Source organism: Rhinolophus sinicus, linkage group LG01 (assembly GCF_036562045.2).
Source record: "Rhinolophus sinicus isolate RSC01 linkage group LG01, ASM3656204v1, whole genome shotgun sequence".
NCBI classification, from domain to species: domain Eukaryota; kingdom Metazoa; phylum Chordata; class Mammalia; order Chiroptera; family Rhinolophidae; genus Rhinolophus; species Rhinolophus sinicus.
In genome coordinates this window covers 118,937,011-118,956,398 of record NC_133751.1, presented here as the reverse complement: position 1 = coordinate 118,956,398, position 19,388 = coordinate 118,937,011, and the positions used below count along the sequence as shown (strand labels likewise).

Sequence of the window (19,388 nt, the reverse complement as noted above, 5' to 3'; positions counted from 1 at the left end):
GTCAAAACTATTACGAAATTTTGAATTATTAAGCAAAAATAGATTAGCGTGCCATAATTTTTAGTTTACCAGCCAGCATACAGGATGGTTATAAATATTTCAAGATAACAGTTTCCTCTCCTTTTGGTTGACTAGGAGGGCTTTAGGAGATTGGAACCCAGGGCTACCCCGTCCAGCCATAAGCCTCCTGAGATACATAAATATTAAAATTTTTTACTTGTGAAAAATGGTTAAGCAGCATTGCTATGACTAATTGTAATCAGATGATGCTACAACTGTATTTAAGTGGTGCTGCATAGTGAGAATTGTGCCTGATTTCTTTTCCATGTAAAAGTATGTTCTATATATAGTTGACTCTTGAACAACATGGGTGGTTAGAGACACCAACCACCTGTGTAGTCAAAATCCACATATAACTTAAGTTAGCCTTCCGCATATGTGGATGCCCAACTGCAGATTGTGAATACTGTATACACAAGAAAGACCCAGACGAGCATTTTTATAGAGTGTGAATGTTAAGTGAACTGTTTAAGGTATAAATAGTAGGGAATAATCACAGTGTTGTAACTGTCATTATTAAAATAACCTGAATGATAATGTGCTGTGTTGCTTGAAAGACATAATTAGTAATTCATTAAAAACAAAGACAGAATAAAAAATTAGAACATTATATATACCTTTCATAAAAGTGAGTAACTATATTCAGAATTACTCTATATTTGCCATATTAAAAATCTGTACTTAAAAATCTGTAGATAGGCTGTTACATGTGAATGTACTGGATATCATTTAGAATACCGTCATAAAGTATAGAAACAAAAGAATAATTAAAGGTATTTGGCTGTACCTGCCAATTCTCGGGTGTTTGTGAAGTAGGGTTTTCAGCAGACCAGTTAAGAAAAATCCTTAAGAGTCCTTTCTGTGTGTTTGTTGCGGGGTAGGGTATTACCTTTTTTGTAACAGGAGAGCTCGGGAATATAGGACCTGGATTGGGCAGTCCTAACATTTGAAACTAATAGTATCTAAGCTAATTTTTCTTAAAAAAGTGTGTAATATGAACACACTTTAGTTTAATACTATAGCTCTTAGGTTTTGTTATTGTTGTTAATTAAAATAAGTTTCTTAGTGCAGTAAAATTTAATTTTGGATGAACTTCAAGGAAACTACTCTAGATTAATGAAAATTATGAATTATAAAGCATTTTTAAATGCATTTTATTATTTCCTGGTATAACTTGAAATCAAGTAACAAAGTATTCCATAATATGTATTTTAGTAATTAGATTTTTAAATGTATAAGAAGCATTTATAATTAAAAGATCAGTAATTTTAGATTGGCTTTCTAATATATTTAATGTTTATGAAGTTTGTTAGCATAAGCAATTAAAATACTGTCAATTATAGCCATATTCATAATTTACATCACTCAAAACACTATCTATGAATTTCTTAATAGAGCTTGAATGTGTTGATTCTTTTATAGCCCATGTTGAAAACACAATCAAGGAATAAATGTCTCATTGATAGTTAAATCAGAATATCTTCCTAAAGGAGAAGAAAGTAAAATCAAGTTTGATAGTAATCAAGGAATTTGTGCTCAGTCCATGAGTCTACTGATGAGTATTTCTCAGAATATTTCTCCCTAATCTCCCTTCTCTTGGTCATGTAACTATTTAAAAAGTTTAGGAGTTTTGTAACAGAGCTAGTGGAAACAAGATATTTGCAGTACAAAATTTCATTTATCAAAGAGTTTTAAAGATTTGGATTCATGAATTTATGAAAGCTTACTTTTAAAATATCTTTTCATGTGTTAATATGTATATTATAGAAGGAGATACTTAAATATTTTAATTTTATTAGTTAATGTAAGTATACGGTTTTAAAACTCTAAATGTTTTAATTCCAATAAATGCTATCTTTTTTTTTTTTTAAGGTACCAGTATTTTTTGCAAATTAAACAAGACATTCTTACTGGAAGGTGGGCTATTTTAAATTTTTAGTAACGGAGTTAAAAAATGCTCTTAATTCTGTATTTAAATAATTCATGATTATTGCAAACAACTTATCTATTGAAAAATGGTTACATTGAGCATGAATTCCTTTCATCAAATAAGTTCATTAATAATTAAAATATAAGTCACATGGATATTTCCAGTGTGAGTAGTATAATATGTAGTGCTTTGGAAATTATTGTGTTTAACCTTGGGTTATGTATTTTCTGTTTTGTTTTATCAGATTGCCTTGTCCTTGTAACACTGCTGCCCTTTTGGCTTCATTTGCTGTTCAGTGTAAGTATCAGCCCACTTTTGAGTCAAATGGCATATAATCACATGGTCTCTGTTGAGAATACACCGCCTTTAATGTATGAGTTCTTTAGACAAATGAGTATGTTACTATGTTGAAGAAAGTGACTGCAGAGGAAATTTAATGAAATGTCCAATTAGTTAGCAATTACTTTGATACCTTAAAAAAAAAATTCTAAAGGTGTTTAAGACTGTGAAAAGCGTTAGATGCATTGTTATAACTTGCTTAAATGGTAACAATAGAAACATAAATATTTTACTTCCAGAAATATAATGGAATTTATGACATGGCTGATTTGGCTATAGAAATTGAAAAAAATGTGTTTATTAAAATGTGAATATTTTTCGTTCATTTATTAGCTGAACTTGGAGACTACAATCAGTCAGAAAACTTGCCAGGCTACCTCTCAGATTATTCTTTCATTCCTAATCAACCTCAAGATTTTGAAAAAGAAATTGCAAAATTACATCAGCAGCATACGTAAGGATTTATATACTTTTGTACTTAATTGGTAAACTTCTTTTTTTAAAATAATTTTTTCAACTACAATTGACATATAATATTATATTAGTTTCCAGTGTAAATCATAGTGATTAGACATTTATGTAACTTAGGACATGATCACCCCCATAAGTCTAGTACCCATCTAGTACCCATACATAGTACAATATTGTTGACTATATTCTTTGTGATATACTTTATATCCCCATGACATTTTACAATTACAAATTTGTGCTGCTTAATCCCTTCACCTTTTCAGCAATGCTCCCAACGCTCCTCCTATCTAGCAACCCTCAAAATGTTTTATGTATCTATGAGTTTGTTTCTGTTTGTTCTTGTTTGTTTATCTTATTATTTAGATCTCACATACTAGTGAAATCATATGGCATTTATCTTTATCTGACTTACTGCACTCAGCACAATACTCCCTAAGTTCATCCATGTTACAGATGGTAAGATTTTATTCTTTTTTATGGCTCAGTGATGGGCATCGAGGTTCCTTCCATATCTTGGCTATTGTAAATAATGCTGCAATGAACATATGGATGCATGTGTTCTTCGAAGTAGTGTGTTGGGTTTCTTCAGGTAAATACCCAGAAGTGGAATTGCTGGGTCCTTCTTTGTTTCTTGTTATAGCCTTTCTTTTAAAGTCTGTTTCATCTGGTATAAGTATTGTTACCACATCTTTTTGGGTTTTTTTCCACTTTTATAAAATAATCTTTTTCCATCCCTTTACTTTCCATCTGTGTTGTCTTTTGATCTGAAGTGAGTCTCTTATGAGCAGCATATGTAAGGGTCTTCTTATCCATTCAGCCACCCTCTCTTTTCATTGGAGTGTTTAATCCATTTACATTTAAAGTAATTGTTGATAGATATGTAGTTATTGCCATTTTATTAATTCATTTTTTTCTTCTTAAAGCAGCCTCTCTAAGATTCCTTGTAATACTGGTTCGGTGGTGATGAACTCCTTTAGCTTTTTCTTTTTTGTGAAGCGCTTTATCTATCCTTTGAGTTTAATGATAGCTTTGCTGGGTAGAGTAATCTTGATTGTAGGTCCTTGCTTTTCATCACTTTTAATATTTCCTGCTAATCCCTTCAAGCATGCAAAGTTTCTGTTGAGAAAGCTGCTGATAGTCTTATGGGAGCTCCCTTGTAGGTAATTAACTGCTTTTTCTTTGCTGCTTTTAAGATTCTTTCTTTGTCTTTAACGTTTGGTATTTTAATTATGGTATGCCTTGATGTCAGTCTCTTTTGGTTTATCTTGTTTGGGACTCTGCGCTTCCTGGCTTGTATGTCTATTTCCTTCGCCAGGTTAGGGAAGTTTTCTGGCATTATATCTTCAAATAGGTTTTCAATTCCTTGCTCTCTCTTTTCTTCTTCTTGTACCCCTTTGATATAAATGTTTGTATGCTTGATGTTGTCCCAGAGGTCTCTTAAACTATCCTCATCTTGGGGGACTCTTTTTTTCTTTTAGCTGTTCTGATTGTTTTCTGCTACTTTATCTTTTAAATTGCTGATTTGATCCTCTGCTTTATTTAATCTACTATTGATTCTTTCTAATATATTTTTTATTTCAGTTATTATAGTCTTCATTTCTGAATGGCTCTTTTTTATGTTTTCTATCTTCATTTTTATGTATCCTCTCTCTTTGTTGAAGTTCTTCCTGATATTATTAAGCATCCTTATAGCCAGTGTTTTCAACTCTGCATCTGGTAGATTGCTTATCTCTATTTTGTTTCATTCTTTTTCTGGAATTTTGTTATTTTCTTTCATTTAGGACATATTTCTTTGTCTCATTTTACTGCCTCCCTGCATTTGTTTCTACGTATTAGGTAGGGCTGCTCTGCCTCCTGGTGTTAGTAGAGTGGCCTTAGGTAGTAGGGGCCTAGTGGTGCAGTCTCCTTGGTCATCTGAGCCTGGTGATCCAGGTGAGTATCTTGTGTGTGACCTCCTTTTTTAGTTGAGTCTTGATTGCTGTTAGCACGTCAATGAGAGGGATTGACTGTCAGAGTGATTGGTTGTAAGGACTGGCCATGACTACAGCAGAGAAGCTGTTGTGCAGGGGCTGACTGTATGGAGCAGAATGCACTGTAGCAGGGCTCTGGTGCCTGCCCAGTCTGCCCTTTGCGTGTGTCACTTGTGGAAATGATTGGGAGGTGCTCTTGTGTTGTCTGAAGCAGGCTACGAGGCATGTTGGTTCTTGGGCCCTTTGGAGGTGCTGTCATGGAGGCTAAGGTCAGCCACTGCCTGTGCCCTGCTCAGGTCCACCTGGCATGAGCTACAACATGAGCTGTAGATAGCTGCCACTTATAATAGGCTTGGAGGTGCCTGAGAGACGCTAAGCTGTGAACTGAGGCCTGCTGTTACTAGTGCTGGGCTTGGGGCTCCTTAGAGAGAGGTATGGGGCATGCTGAGGCCAGATGCTGCTTGTTTGCAGTTTGTGATCCTTTGAGAGATTTTAGGAAAGTCTGCAGCATGAGTCAAGACAGGCCCATTTGTTTGGAAAAGCCACTTGAAATCCGCTTGGATAGGCTCACAAATTATGTGGAGCGGGGTCTTAGGGAATCACCAGATCAGGGCGAACTGTGTTAGCTAGGTTGATGGAGACTGTGATATGTCACCCCGCCTGCCCATGCTGGCTGGGTTGTGGGGAGGGTTCAATGAAGGAACTTTGACTTCTGCCAGCACTTCTGTCTGTTACAAAGCTGCCCGTCCAGCCCTTGCCCTAAAGCCAGACAATTAATTTCCTCCCCATATGTCCCTGATGCCTTTGGAGCTGCTGCCTTAGCACTGGTGCTCAGAGTAAGTGAGTCTGTCAGCAAGTAAGTCCATGCACAGGCCCTTTGAGAGGAGTGCCTGGGACTCCAGCAGCCCTCCATCTCACTCAGCCAGAATCTCCGCTGGTTGTTACAGCCAGAATTTATGGGGACTTCTCTTTCTATCATTGGAACCCTGGGCTGGGGAGCCTGGTATGAGGCTGGGACCCCTCACTCCTCAGGGGATTTCTGAGGCCAACATATCTCTTCTGTTTTTTAACTGCCACACATGGGTGTGGGACCACCCCTTTCCACATCTCTGCCTCTCCAACCTCTTCCTCTGAATGTCATTTGTTATAGGACTTCTGTTCAGCTACACTTCAGGCAGTTCTCAATGATGATTGTTCTGTAGTTGTAATTTTGATACGGTTGTGGGAGGAAATGAGCACAGCATTCAACTATTCCGCCATCTTGACACAGAAGTGGTTTGTACATTCTGAATGGTTGAAAAAAATCAAAAAAAGAATAACATTATGTGGCATGTCAAATCTTTGGAAATTCCAATTTCTGAACACTTATGGAACACAGATTCCCTTTTTTCATTACATGTTGTCTGTGGTTGCTTTCATACAATATCAGAGTTGAGTAGTTGCAACAGAGACTGTGTGGTCTAAAAGCTTCAAGTGTTTACTGTCCAGCTCTTTCCAGTAGGAGTTTGCTGTCCCCTAATCTAAACTTAGGCTAATGAATGAGGACTTTAATAAACTGGCTTAATTTGGTGAGTGCTAATTTTGGTCTAAAAATAAATGCCATTTGTAATAAAAGTTCTATGCATAGTATATGTGAATCAAAGGTTTGAAGATAAACCTGATTTTTAAAATATTTACCAATAATGGAAAGTCTCTTCTTTAAGAAAAAAGATTGTACATTTGACAAGGTATTGATTATAAATTTCTGTTTGATTTAAAGAAATGATTGCTCAAATCTTTAAACAAAGGAAAAATAGAATCATCTTGTTTAACTGGTGGGGGACGATAAGGGAAGGTAGAGTATTTAACTTAATTGAATTTTATAGAAAACAGAATTATATCTGCTTTTTTTAAGGAATCCCATTTTTATGATCATGCATTGTCTCCCTTTTCTAGTATCAATAGTAAATGAAATGTTGATATCTATGCTTTTGTAATTTGCTGCTTATGCTCTGCCGTATCTGATAATATCAGGTAATGAAGTTGTTAGAACAGTACATAATATAGGAGTAAATCAGTTTTTAAAGGTTTTGCGTTTAAAACTATAGTTCTAAAACTTGTGTTCATAAGAATCACGTGGGTTATTTCTTAAATATAAACAATTTGGATGCCATCCATTCTATATCAGATTCTCTAATACTTCTGGAATTATCTGTGATGAAAGACCAATTTTTCCTGATCTGTCATGGAGCTATAATTCTAAAAAATGAAATAAAAATGAATTACTAGAGAAATAAAATGGAGAAATAAACAAAGACATAAAAATTACAAGCTTCCTTTTTTATTGTTAGATTCAACAGACAAAATTACTCTACTAAAGTTCTGTAAAAGACTCTGGCACTCTCGGTTTCTGTATTTGTTATGAATCACCACCTGTCTCTACACCATTCTCTGAAAAGCACTGCTCTGGAGGTTGCCTCAGAATGTGCATGTTTCAGGAGCAATCTGATTTAAATGCAGCTATGGTGTACAGACCAAATTGTGAACAAATTATTTTTTTAAGTTATGCCTAAGAGTCAGTGACTTGGTAACAGCCATAAGAACACCTAGGGACTTTTAAAATTGCTGCATTCTTATATCTCTGGAAAATAAAATATTCTACAAAGTAATAATTTGTGTTACTGAAAATGTACTCCAGATTGAGTTAAATGTTACTGTACAGGACTAAGAGCAGTTATGCATGGTGTTTTGTAAAAGATTTAATTAGAATGCTGAAATTTTCCCAGATAAATAACCTTTATCTAATTTGGCCATATTCATGATTGATTTAATTTTTAACCTAATGATGTCTTTACAGAGGCTTATCTCCTGCAGAAGCAGAATTTAATTACCTGAACACTGCACGTACCTTAGAACTCTATGGAGTTGAATTCCACTATGCAAGGGTAAGTGAAGAAAACTTACTTAGATGTTGTTGAGTTAGGCTCCATTATTCAATATCAAAAAATGTGTAATGCCCTGATAGGATTAGGCAACAGATGTAATAACTGGTGAGTGCTGCCAACATAGTTGCACTGAAAATTTCCTCTGAGTATAAGTATTTTCACAATCAATACCTGATGTGGTTGAACTAGATTTTTGTAATTTTTCTTTAAGGTAGTTTTTTATGTTATAAAGATAATTTTTCCAGACCATAAGAGATAGTACCTTTAGAATTTTTATTTTATAAGATAAAGATTAAGTTATAGAAAAAGTAGTTTTTTTGTGTATTTAACTTTTGTGATAATTGTTACCATAAAAGATGCTTTCACCTGACTCAGACCTATATTACTTCACTTATTTTATTTTAGTGATATCATTAATAATTTCTATTTATAAAGCACAAAATGAAACATATTAATATATTTTGCTGCCCCCTCCCCCAATCTCTTTATTAAGATGGAATTTATAATCACTGCCTTCTATAAATACATCACTCGGTAATTTTTTTTCATTGTTTCAAACTTGGCTGCTGTAAGCATATTTGTGAATGGCTATCCTTCATTTGTGTGTCTCTTCACCTAGATTCCTTCTCACAATTTATTTATCAAGAGGTTATATTTCGTTAGAAGTACCTGGAGTATAGCTATTCTCATAACCAGCGAAAAGTGGAGTTCAAGATAATCATCAGTTGAGTTGGTGATAGGTTTTATATTCTCTTGGGTCAAATTGCCAACCCTTAGGATAGCAGCCTGAAAGGGAGTTAAGTTTTCCTTAGATAGTTACTTTGAATTTATTTTAGTTTATAGACGTAGACAGTGTTTTGAGAACTCAAAATTCTACTCCATAGAGTGGTTTTATCATTTAGGGCCTCACCTGACCATATTCTAGGGAAGAGTGCTAGTCCTTATATTTTGAAAAGCTTATATCAGTCTCTCCTTTAAAAATCTGAATGACTTGCTTTTCTCACATAACTATATCTGGTAATTCTGAGTGTTTGTGATTCGAAGATCTGTTTGATGCCATTTACAATGTGTGGTTAAGTCTCTCTTCAACTTTTTTTTTTCTTTTTCCTTTCTTCCTCCTCCCCCCGCCACTCCAGTTCAAGCCGTTGTTTCTCAGTCTAGGTGTGTAGGACACAGCTCCCTGGCCCATGCTGGTGTTATGAGCCTTGCGCTCCCCCCGGCTGAGGCAGTCGATTGCCGGCCTTTGGTTGGCCGCTCACAGCAGCTCATGGCAGCTCTTGCCAGCTTCCGGCCGCTCACGCTGGGCTCCTGGCAACACACGCCAACCTCGGCTGCTCACCACAGCCCAGCTCCAAGGAGAGCTGTTGTTCACAATCTTAGCTGTAGAGGTAATTGATCGGGCGATCTCAGCATTAGGAGCACAGCGCTCCGACCACCTGAGCCACCGGGCCAGCCCATGTCTTCAACTTTTTCTTTTCTTTCAAATGTGCCCCTTCACCTTCCATCCCTACTTGGGGGCTATTACCTTTAAACTTGATTCTCCAAGATGTAAGAGAGTAGTCAGTATATGCGCGAATAAATTTTTTTTAATAATAAAGTTTAAAATCAATGGAACTTTAAATATGTGAACTAAACTATTGTTGTCAATAAAAGACCACTGAATTCAGTCATTTTAATCCTTAGCAGTTTTCTAAAGGTAGTTTAGACTCTCTGCTATCTCTGATTGCTATCAGTGAAATACAAACAGTGTTAGACTACTTTCCTTTAAAAAAGGAAACATATAAGAGACATGGCTGATCTCATACATAATTAACCATATTATTTATTGATTTGATTAAGGTAAGATTTTTTGTTTGTTTGCTTAAATTATTAGATTGTGAAACTCGAAGAAATAATAAATGTAGAATACCAGATTAAAATATTTTAAATTTTAAATGCTCAAAGTTACTCAGAAACATATTTTGTGCAGATTATTTAAAAAAAAAAAAAAAGCCAGGAAAGGGTGTTTCTGTGGATACAAAGAGCTTAAGAAAAAATGTGGAAATGTTCAGTCAATATGAAAAGAAGTTTTGCAGCATCAGGAACAAAAAGGACGAAAGGTAGAGGGGAGAGGATACCTAAAGAGAACACTTGAGTTTTAATTGAATATCACAAGCATAAGTGTGTTTGCGATAACATTTTATTTTGAAAAGCAAGATAAGACGTTTTCTCTCTGCCTTTACAATGTATGTTACAAAATTCAGAGTTGAAATAAGTTATTTATAGCAATCTGCAAAGTACAAGTAAGTCTTAGTGCATTCATTGTGGTGACTGTTCTGTGCTTCGCAGTGTTGAGGCTAAGGACTCCTTAGTGAACAAAACATCAAGTATCCCTGCCTTCGTGGAGCTCACAGGATAGTGTGTGGCGGGGGGTTTATGGAACATGTGTCAACAATTAAATAGGTGAGGGTATGAAGAGGGAAATACAGATTGCTATGGGATCACATGGCAGGAATATCTCATGCAACCTGAGTGCAGAATGTAGGGAATCCTTCTTAGATAAAGTAATTGACTGAAGCCAGAAGAATGAATAAGAATAGTAAAGAGAGTTGTTTTCACTGCAGAGCCGTCAGCATGAATGGAGACCTGAAATCACAGAAGAACATGGCATGTTTGAGAAAATCAAAACAGTATGTCTAGGGGTTGCCATGGCCAGTTAGCTCAGTTGGTTAGAGCGTGGTGCTGATAACACCAAGGTTGCTGGTTTGATCCCCACATACGGCCACTGTGAGCTGCGCCCTCCTTAAAAACAAACAAACAAAAACAATCACACACACACACAAAAAAAAAAACCTTTAAAAATTTATATCTAGAAGCTATGAGTAAAGGAAGAGGAAACTGTAGAAAAGTAAAGACTCAATGACAACTTCAGGATAAAAAGGAAAGAAAAAAGATTTGGGGAGAGGGAGCAGGGGGATGTTTGTTTTTTAAGATAATGTATAGTACATGGATTTGGGGAGGGGTGTTCAGTTGTGTGAGTTTTAACACAGATTCACGTAACCACTCCTGCACTCGAGATACCGAACAGTCCCGTCACCCTTCTCCTTCCAAAAAACCTCGGTCATGCTGCCTCTTTGTAGTCCAGTGTTCTACCCTACACCTAATGCCTGGCAACCACTGGTCTGTTTTCTGACTGTCTAGTTTTGTCTTTTCTGAAATGTCTTATAAACGGAATCCTGCAGTGTGTTACCTTTTGAGACTGGCTTCATTTACTTTCGGTAATGCATTTGAGATTTGTCTAAGTTACTATGTGTTTCAATAGTTCATTCCTTTTTATTACTGAATATTTTATTGCTGTAAGTATTCCATTGTATAGATATACCTTGGTTTGTTTATTCAGTCACCCACTGAAGGACATCTGTATTGTTTCCAGCATTTTTTGTTTCTTTTTTTTTCACTCAATAGACCTCCTGCAAACATTTGTTTACCATTTTTTTGGTGTAAATTTAAGTTTTCATTTCTGTAAAGTAAAAACCACAGTGGGATTGCTGGGTCATATGGTAAATGTGTATTTAGCTTTATAGGACATTACCAAACTGTTTTCTAGAGTGACTGAAATACTTTGTATCCCACCAGCAATATTTGCAAGTTCTAATTGCTTCCTATCCTTTTTAGCATATGGTACTGTTCATTTTGTTTTGTTTTCTTTTTAAGCTTTTCTACTAGGTGTGTTTTATCTCATCATCATTTTACTTTGCATTTCCCTAATCATTAATGATGTTGAACATCATATTTTCTTTAATGAATGTTTGTTCAAGTGTTTTGCCCATTATTTAATTTGTTTTTTTCTTTTCTTTTGTGTTTTAAGAACTCTTTATTCTAAATACACTTTTTTTGTTGGATATGTGATTTGCAAATATTTTCTCCCACTCTTTGGTTTGCCCTTTTATTCTCTTAATAGTGTCTTTCAAAAGGAAATGATAGACTCTAACATCCCTTATTCCATCACTGATAGAACAGTCTAAAAATTATAGATTAGAAGACATAGGAGATTTTAAAAATACAGTCAGCAAACTTGGCTTAATTAATCTATGTAGAAAACTGTCTGAAACAACTTCAGAGCCTGCATTGTTCTCAAACACAGAATATAATTTCTGAGCACAGTGCAGTTAACATAAAAACAATGATAGAAAGATGACTTTAAAAATTCTATAAACATTTGGAAATTCAGAAACACATTTCTAAGTAAGCCATGGGTATAAATACTATTATTATTTCTATCCAACACTCTTTGCTTTCTCTCAGACATTCACCTAGAAAGAATAACAATTAGTTACTCCGGATATCAAAGTGATCTTGAAAATATGAAACAATTTGAACATTTAAAAGAACATTGTGTGAGCTAAATTAAAATTTTTGTAAAGAATTCCTGGCCTCTTAAAATGGAAAAGGCACTATCAGGAGTAATTGCTGACCTAATTAAAGTGTCTTAACTTGTTAAATGAGTGAGGGCTCATTAAACACCTATCATCTTTACTAGAAAATCAATCAATATATATTAAACTGAGAATAGAATAAAAGAACATAATTGAACTATACGATAGCTATGCCATGGATCCTCAAGTTCAATCTGTTTTGTAATGATGTTAGTATAATATAAACTCTGTGTTTACCTAAGAAACTGATTCTTAGTTGTCAAAATATAAATGTAATGACAGCAGGCTTGGCTTCAGGTGTTTAGTTAGGTATAGGATGTTCTAACCCTAAAACACATCTACCCAAGTTTTAGTCTTATTCGTGAATATCTTACTTCCATAGGTATTTGTAATATAGATGAAGATAATAATTCTTCTGAAAAATAACTTTTGTCCTTCAGTGTTTCAAGAAAAAGAAAGCTTAATGATGCTAGTATGATTATTCATTCATTCAGTGAATATTTATTGAACACCTTCTATGCTCCAAGTCCTGTTTTAGACACTGTGGATACAGCAGTGAGTAAAGTAGATAAAATCCAAACTCACATGAAGCTTGCATTCTGGTGGCAAGACAGGATATAAACAAATAATTGAGTACATCAGAGTACAGTTTGTGATTCCATGGAAGTAAAGTTCAGTAACAGGCAAAATACTAGTCTGTATTGAAAGAAGTCAGAATAGCAATCCCCTATGGAGGGGTGTTAGCAGAGAAGCTCATGAGGAGGGAGCCTTCTAGAATTTTGAAAATGTATATGTTGGGTTATGGTGGTTACATAGAAGTGTATATACACATGTATATGCACGTATGTAAAATTTGAGATGTATTCTGTGTATATTGTATTCAATTTTTTTGCAGTTAATTAAATAGGTAATATATCAGTGATAGATGCTATGGAGAAAAAAGTTGAGAAGTGATTGAGACAACCAAAAATGGGGTATAATGATAGGGAAGGCCTCACCGAGAAGATAAACAGACCTGCAGGAATCATGCAGATACCTGGGGGGAGAACATTCTAAGCAGAGAAAACAGCAGTGAAAGACCATGATATAGTGTACTTAGCAGTTCAGGAAACAGCAAAGAGAACAGTATGGCTAGTGCAGTGCGAGCTAGGAGAGCCAGGAAAGGAGAATACTTGATATGGTCAGGGCAGGCAAGGGCTTTAAAAGACATTGGCTTTTAATTATAAACACTGCCATTAGAGGGTTTCTGGAGATAAAAATCATGGTGTAATTTACATTTTTAAAAGATAACAGTGGCTGCTGTTTTGAGAGTATTCTGTAAGGCATGAAGGGAAGAGACCAGCCTAGAGACTACTCCATTGATCCAGAGGAGACATAATGGTGGTTGTAGCTATTGGTCGTGAACAGTAATCAGATTCTGTATATGTTTTGAATATGGAACTGACAGCATTTGCTGGTGCATTGGTTATGGGGTGTGAGAAAAAAGGGATTTAGAAATGGTTCCAAAGTTTTTGGCTTGAACAATTAGAAAGATGGAGTAAGTAAGTCACTAAATTGGGAAAAATCAGAGAAAAACAGCTTTGGGAGGGTAAGTCAGGAATTAGTTTTGAAATATGTTAAATTTTACAAAGTTTTTAGAAATCCAAGTGAAGGAAATAGTAATTCAGTATATGAAACTAGAGTTCAGAGCAGAAGTCTAGACTAGAGATATAAATTTTGGAACCATGAAATAAGAGCACTGAAGTACCATATCTAGTAGATATTGAAGGAAGACAGCCTCAGAGCTGGAACACTGCAAAGTTTAGAAGTTAGAGACGGGTAAGAACCTGGAAAGGAGACCAGGAAGAAGAAGCAATCTATATAGAAAGAAAGCCTTTCTTTCTGTCAAAGACACGTGTGTCTTTAAAGCCAAGTGAATCAGGCATGATCAACTATGTCAGATGAGAAGTAAATTAGAAATGTGGAAGTTGTTGGTTACCTTGTAAAAGCACTTCTGGAGGTGTAGACCCAGTCTTATTTTACTGTAATATAAGACCGGGTATGATATGATATGATATGATATGATATGATATGATATGATATGATATGATGATAATATATAATATAATACCGGGTCTTATATTAAATTTGCTCCAAAAGATGCATTAGAGCTGATTGTCCGGCTAGGTCTTATTTTCGGGAAACACGGTGTTTCAGACAGGCTGCACACACTTCTCTGTCCTATAGCTCAATCCAGACAAGCCTGCGTTGTAGGGCTGATAGGAGCTAATTACCATAACCGCTCCCTACCTGACGATCCTGACAGTCATTTGAGGGCTCCCTTTATTTCTTTTATCCATTGTCTCTGAAATTTGTTGACTTTGCTTATTTTTCTGCCCCACATAGAACTTTCTCTTGAGTGTATAGTTTGAGTTGTGGTTTTCTGTAATTTTTTTTTCTCTCTATAAACCTGATTTTATCCTTTCTATGTCTTTACAAATTCCTTAAAATGTCTGGTACATTGATTACCTTCAAGTGTAATGGATTGTTTTCAATTGTTACACATTCTTTCTGTTTTCATGTATCTTCTCTGATGTTTTCAGATTGTGAGCAGGAGTAATAGCATATATTAATTCTGCCATTTTTTTTTTTTGTCTCAGTCTGCAGTCTTGGTCCAGACCTCTAATTGACGTCCTTAGGAAATGATTTAAGACTCTGATAATAGTGTGCAGTGTTGCTGATCATTGTGAAACGAAACAAGCAGCCAGACAAATTAGCATACGTTGTTGTATTTGGCCTTGTTACATATTATCTTCCTAATAGGTTAATTTAATAAGATCTTGTTGAATTAGAAATTAGTGCAACTACATATTAAAGGTTTTTTTCTCCCCCTAGGGAGACAATTATAAAATCTTGATTATATTTTCATCAATTCTGCCTTCTGAGCAAATGAATAATAGGGGGTAACTGCATTGCTATATTAGTTTCCCTGTAGAATGTTTCAAGTCAAAAAGCAAACTATTTCAAGGTTGATTAGCATCTGAAAAAAGTATTTTAATTCTACTCATTTACTCTAGAGTGGCAGTTAGCTATTTAAGTTGGATCAGTTAGCATGAATACTTACTCATTTGTCAAGCAGGATTCAAATTTTCTTCCCTGGGGTTTTCCAAACTCTCCAACAATTGTTCCTTACTTTGTATTCCCATGATATTTTTATTATGTTAGTTATAGGACTTTCATTATATTGGAAATATTGTTTAACTACTGGTTGCCCTTCACCAAACTCTTAACTCTTCCATGTTTTATTCACTTTTGCAATCCTAACATTATATTTACATATTGATTGGATCATAATAATTTTAGGAATGGAAGAATGGATACTAACTCATCATTCTACAAAATGAGAAGGCCTTTAATTTCTTATCCCAAAATGTCAGTCCCAGTTATAAACTACGGGAAATCCTGAGATCATTTTTGCTTTGGATTAATTAATTTTAATAATGCAACATTTAAGTTAGACTTGAAGTATGTCATTTATTTTTGTGGGGTAACAATTTACCATATGGATCTGTAAATATGCAATTATGTGCTGCCTTTGACAATGTCTTATTGTGTAAAATAACAAAAACTAATCCTGTTTTTAAACTATATCTTTAACAACTAAAGCCCAATATTTTAGATTTGTCATTTTCTTTTTTTTTTAAGGATCAAAGTAACAATGAAATTATGATTGGAGTGATGTCAGGAGGAATTCTGATTTATAAGAACAGGGTACGAATGAATACCTTTCCATGGTAAGAACGTCCATCAATACTTGTGCTTTTACCATTATGTTAATATAATAATTCATAAGTTTGTATAAAGAAAGTGGCTGTTGAAGTATTCATATTGTCATGCAATTTTATCCCACTTACTTGGAATCTACCAGAAGATACCAAAATAATGATTTATTTCGAAAATTGCCTAGCTTATGGAAAATACTACTTTATGAATTTTTCTCTTAGAGAATCTCTAAATTTGTACTGTAATATAATAGCTAACATCATGTATACTCTGTTTTGCATGCTAATTGCTTTAAATACAGTATTTCCTTTAGATGCTTTCAGTGAGGCGCTAGTTTATTAGTTGGAACATGGGCCTGGTTGCTGCAACAAAGACCTGTTATCACAGTGGTTTAAGTTGGTGCTAGAAAAGTATGGTGGCGCCATGGGGTATAAAACTCATGCTTTGGGGGATTTTGTTTTTTTTTCCTTGTCCTGTTGCTTTACTGTCCTTATCATACTGTCCTTGTCCTCATTGTCCAGGATAAGTCCCCCACCATCCCAGGATGAGGAAGAAGGAAAAGTGTCATCTTCCACTTTCCTTTAAAGGGATAACGTGAAAATCGTAAAAATCACATTGATCATATCCCTTATGTATATATCATATAAGTAACAGATTTTTAAAAATAAACAGTGATTTTCTTTAGGGAAAGAAACAAATACAAAAGAAATATGTTGTATTAGATTTGGTCCTGATTTTTCAGTACCTATGATTTTTGTATTTAATAGGTTTTTATAATTAGTCCCTTTAATAACACTTTAACAGAAATATGATAACTGACAGAAGCAATTATTTTAGAAAATCACCACAACTTTGTTAAAAAAAAAAAAAAAAAAGATAAATTTCCTATAGGTCACAAAAACATGAACCAGAAAATAAAAAATTATCTTCATCAAAGTTAAATATTTTTGCTTTTCAAAAGACACTCTAAAGAAGATGAAAGGCAAGATAGTCTTTTTGTAAAATACGTATTTGATAAAGGATTTATCAAGAGTATGTAAAGAACTCTTATAGATCAGGAATAAGAAGACACCCGGATTAAAAACAATAGGCAAAATACTTGAATAGACACTTCCACCAACAAAGATACACAAATGGCTAATAAGCACATGAAAAGATGCTCAGTCATCAGTGAAATGCAAATTAAAACCACAGAGAAATATTACTCTATACCCACTGGAATAGTTTCAAATAAAAAGAATGACAATACCAAGTGATAGCAAGGAAGTAGAGCACCTAGAAATCTCATCCATTGCTGGTGGGAGTGCCAACTAGCACACCAACTTGGGAAAAGCTGGCAGTTTCTTTAAAGTTAAACGTAGATTTACCATATAATCCAGGAATTCTTTTCCTAGATGTTTACCCAAGAGAAATGGAAACATAAGTTCATATAAAGATTTGTACACTGATGTTCACAACTACATTATTCGTAACAGCACAAAACAGAATTCTAAAGGTACATCATTTGGTGAAAGGATAAGCAAATTATGATATAGCTACACAATGGAATACAAATACTATTCAGCAATAAAAAGAAATGAACTATTGAGACAGTAAACCATATGGATGTGACCCTACCCTCAAATATTATGCTAATAATAAGAAGCCAGACACAAAATATTGCATATACACTTTGTTTCTATTTGTATAAGATTCTAGAAAACAAAAATTTTAGATTCAGCAGATCAGTGATTGCCAAGGAGTGAAAATGGGCAGAAGCAATTGACCACAAAGGGGCACCAAACATTTTGAGGTGATGGAAATGTTACATGATAACTTTGTTGGGTGGTATTAGGTTGGTGCAAAGGTAATTGCAGTTTAAAAGGTTAAAAATAATTGCAAAAACCACAATTACCTTTGCACCGACCTAATGGATGTACAATTGAATACATTTATCAAAATTCATTGAATTATTCACCTATAATTGGTATAATTGGTATATTTCATTGTATATGTAAATTGTACCTCTGTATGTCTCATAAAAGAAAACTAAAGATTATTGAGTGTTTCATGCCACATCTTCTAAATGCTTCCTATATAATTCAAACTGACATATTCAAAGGAATATACAAAACAGTTGAAAGACATGGTCCCTGCTTATAAATGGACACAAAAATTCATTGTACAACACAATGAGAAAATTTGTTACTAAATGCTTCAAAGAAGATAATTATCATTGTTGATTTTCATAATGTTAAATGTGCATCTTTGATTTTACTACATTTATGATTTTACTAAAGGCAATTTAAAAAGTACTCTATTTCACCTTTCATTAATTTTATATTTTATATAAATGTCAAGATTAGAAATAAATTCTTTTCAGATGATGGGGGTTAGAATAACATCTAAATTTTTCTGTATCTTTAAAATTTTATATTGTAGACTTATTCCTTTATTATTTTTATTAAATAAGAATTCTAAAAGAGTTTTTAGCAAATTGCTTTAGAAACACCATGGATACAGTCTCTCTAGGGAAAATTTTAATGGCTCAGCGATATTTGAGATGGTCTTTAGAGGATCACTAGAAATTTCCTCAGTGAAAAGGAGGTGTAGAAGAGGCATATGTGTATAGAGGGTTCAATAGGGGAATTCAAGATAGAGGTACAAGCACTTTCAGAGACCTAATAGCAAGAAAGGACATGGCAAGTTGAAATGGTGGGCTATTTGGCTTGGTTTTTCCTTCAGTTATCTTCACTGAGCACAGAAGCAAGGGAACGAGAATTCAGGAAGTTGATACTTAGGAGAGAAATTGGATTCAGATTGTGAAAGATCTTACGTATTCTGTATGCTCAGAAGTTAGTATATTATTTTATTGATAAATATACTTGGACTTAGTTTAGTGTTGAGAAATAGAACTCATATTTTCAAGTCTTTATCATACAAGTTAGGTTCGGGGAAACAAAGGATGTGAGCTAAGATAGCGATTGGAAAACTGATAATGTTCATCTTAATTTTTATTTTCAATAATTAAACTGAATAGATGGGATTTAAAGTTGTTAAAGCTACTAAATTTACATTATCATGGAACATAAGAATTTCTTATGATCCTAACTACTCGTAACAGTACATACTACAACAAACACATTTATAAATATGCCACAAGTAGCCACAAGTTAAGATCCGATATCAATTGCTTTCCAAGGAATATCAATGGGTTCTATGATAGTCATTAAATATATGGTTTACTTTTAGTTCTTAAAATATCGATCTGTTTTCACAAAGGCAACATACTTCTCATTAATAATACTATATGTGAATGAGACCATATTAACCTCATCACCTTTATTAATTAATGTTTGTAGAATTGCCATTGCGTTTAATTTGATATTTTAACAAAGTATTGCATAAGAAAAGTCACTTGATGAGAACTGATAATGGTTACAGCTCTAATGTGGTATCACATACGTTTTAGCTACTTTTAGCTTATTAATATTTTAAGTAATATATTCTGGCCGAAAGTTAAATGGTGAAATTACCA

General features: G+C 34.3%; 1 protein-coding gene across 5 annotated transcripts in view; it reads left to right on the top strand.

Moving 5' to 3' along the window:
* PTPN4 (protein tyrosine phosphatase non-receptor type 4) overlaps positions 1 to 19,388 on the top strand; it is a 174,153-nt gene that overhangs the window by 76,067 nt on the left and 78,698 nt on the right. For all 5 annotated transcript variants that reach the window (XM_074335257.1, XM_074335240.1, XM_074335231.1 and 2 more), the window contains exons 6-10: positions 1,933 to 1,977; positions 2,235 to 2,287; positions 2,663 to 2,783; positions 7,607 to 7,694; positions 15,794 to 15,882. In XM_074335257.1, coding sequence (XP_074191358.1) covers positions 1,933 to 1,977; positions 2,235 to 2,287; positions 2,663 to 2,783; positions 7,607 to 7,694; positions 15,794 to 15,882 — 396 coding nt within the window. The remainder of the gene's footprint in view (positions 1 to 1,932; positions 1,978 to 2,234; positions 2,288 to 2,662; positions 2,784 to 7,606; positions 7,695 to 15,793; positions 15,883 to 19,388) is intronic.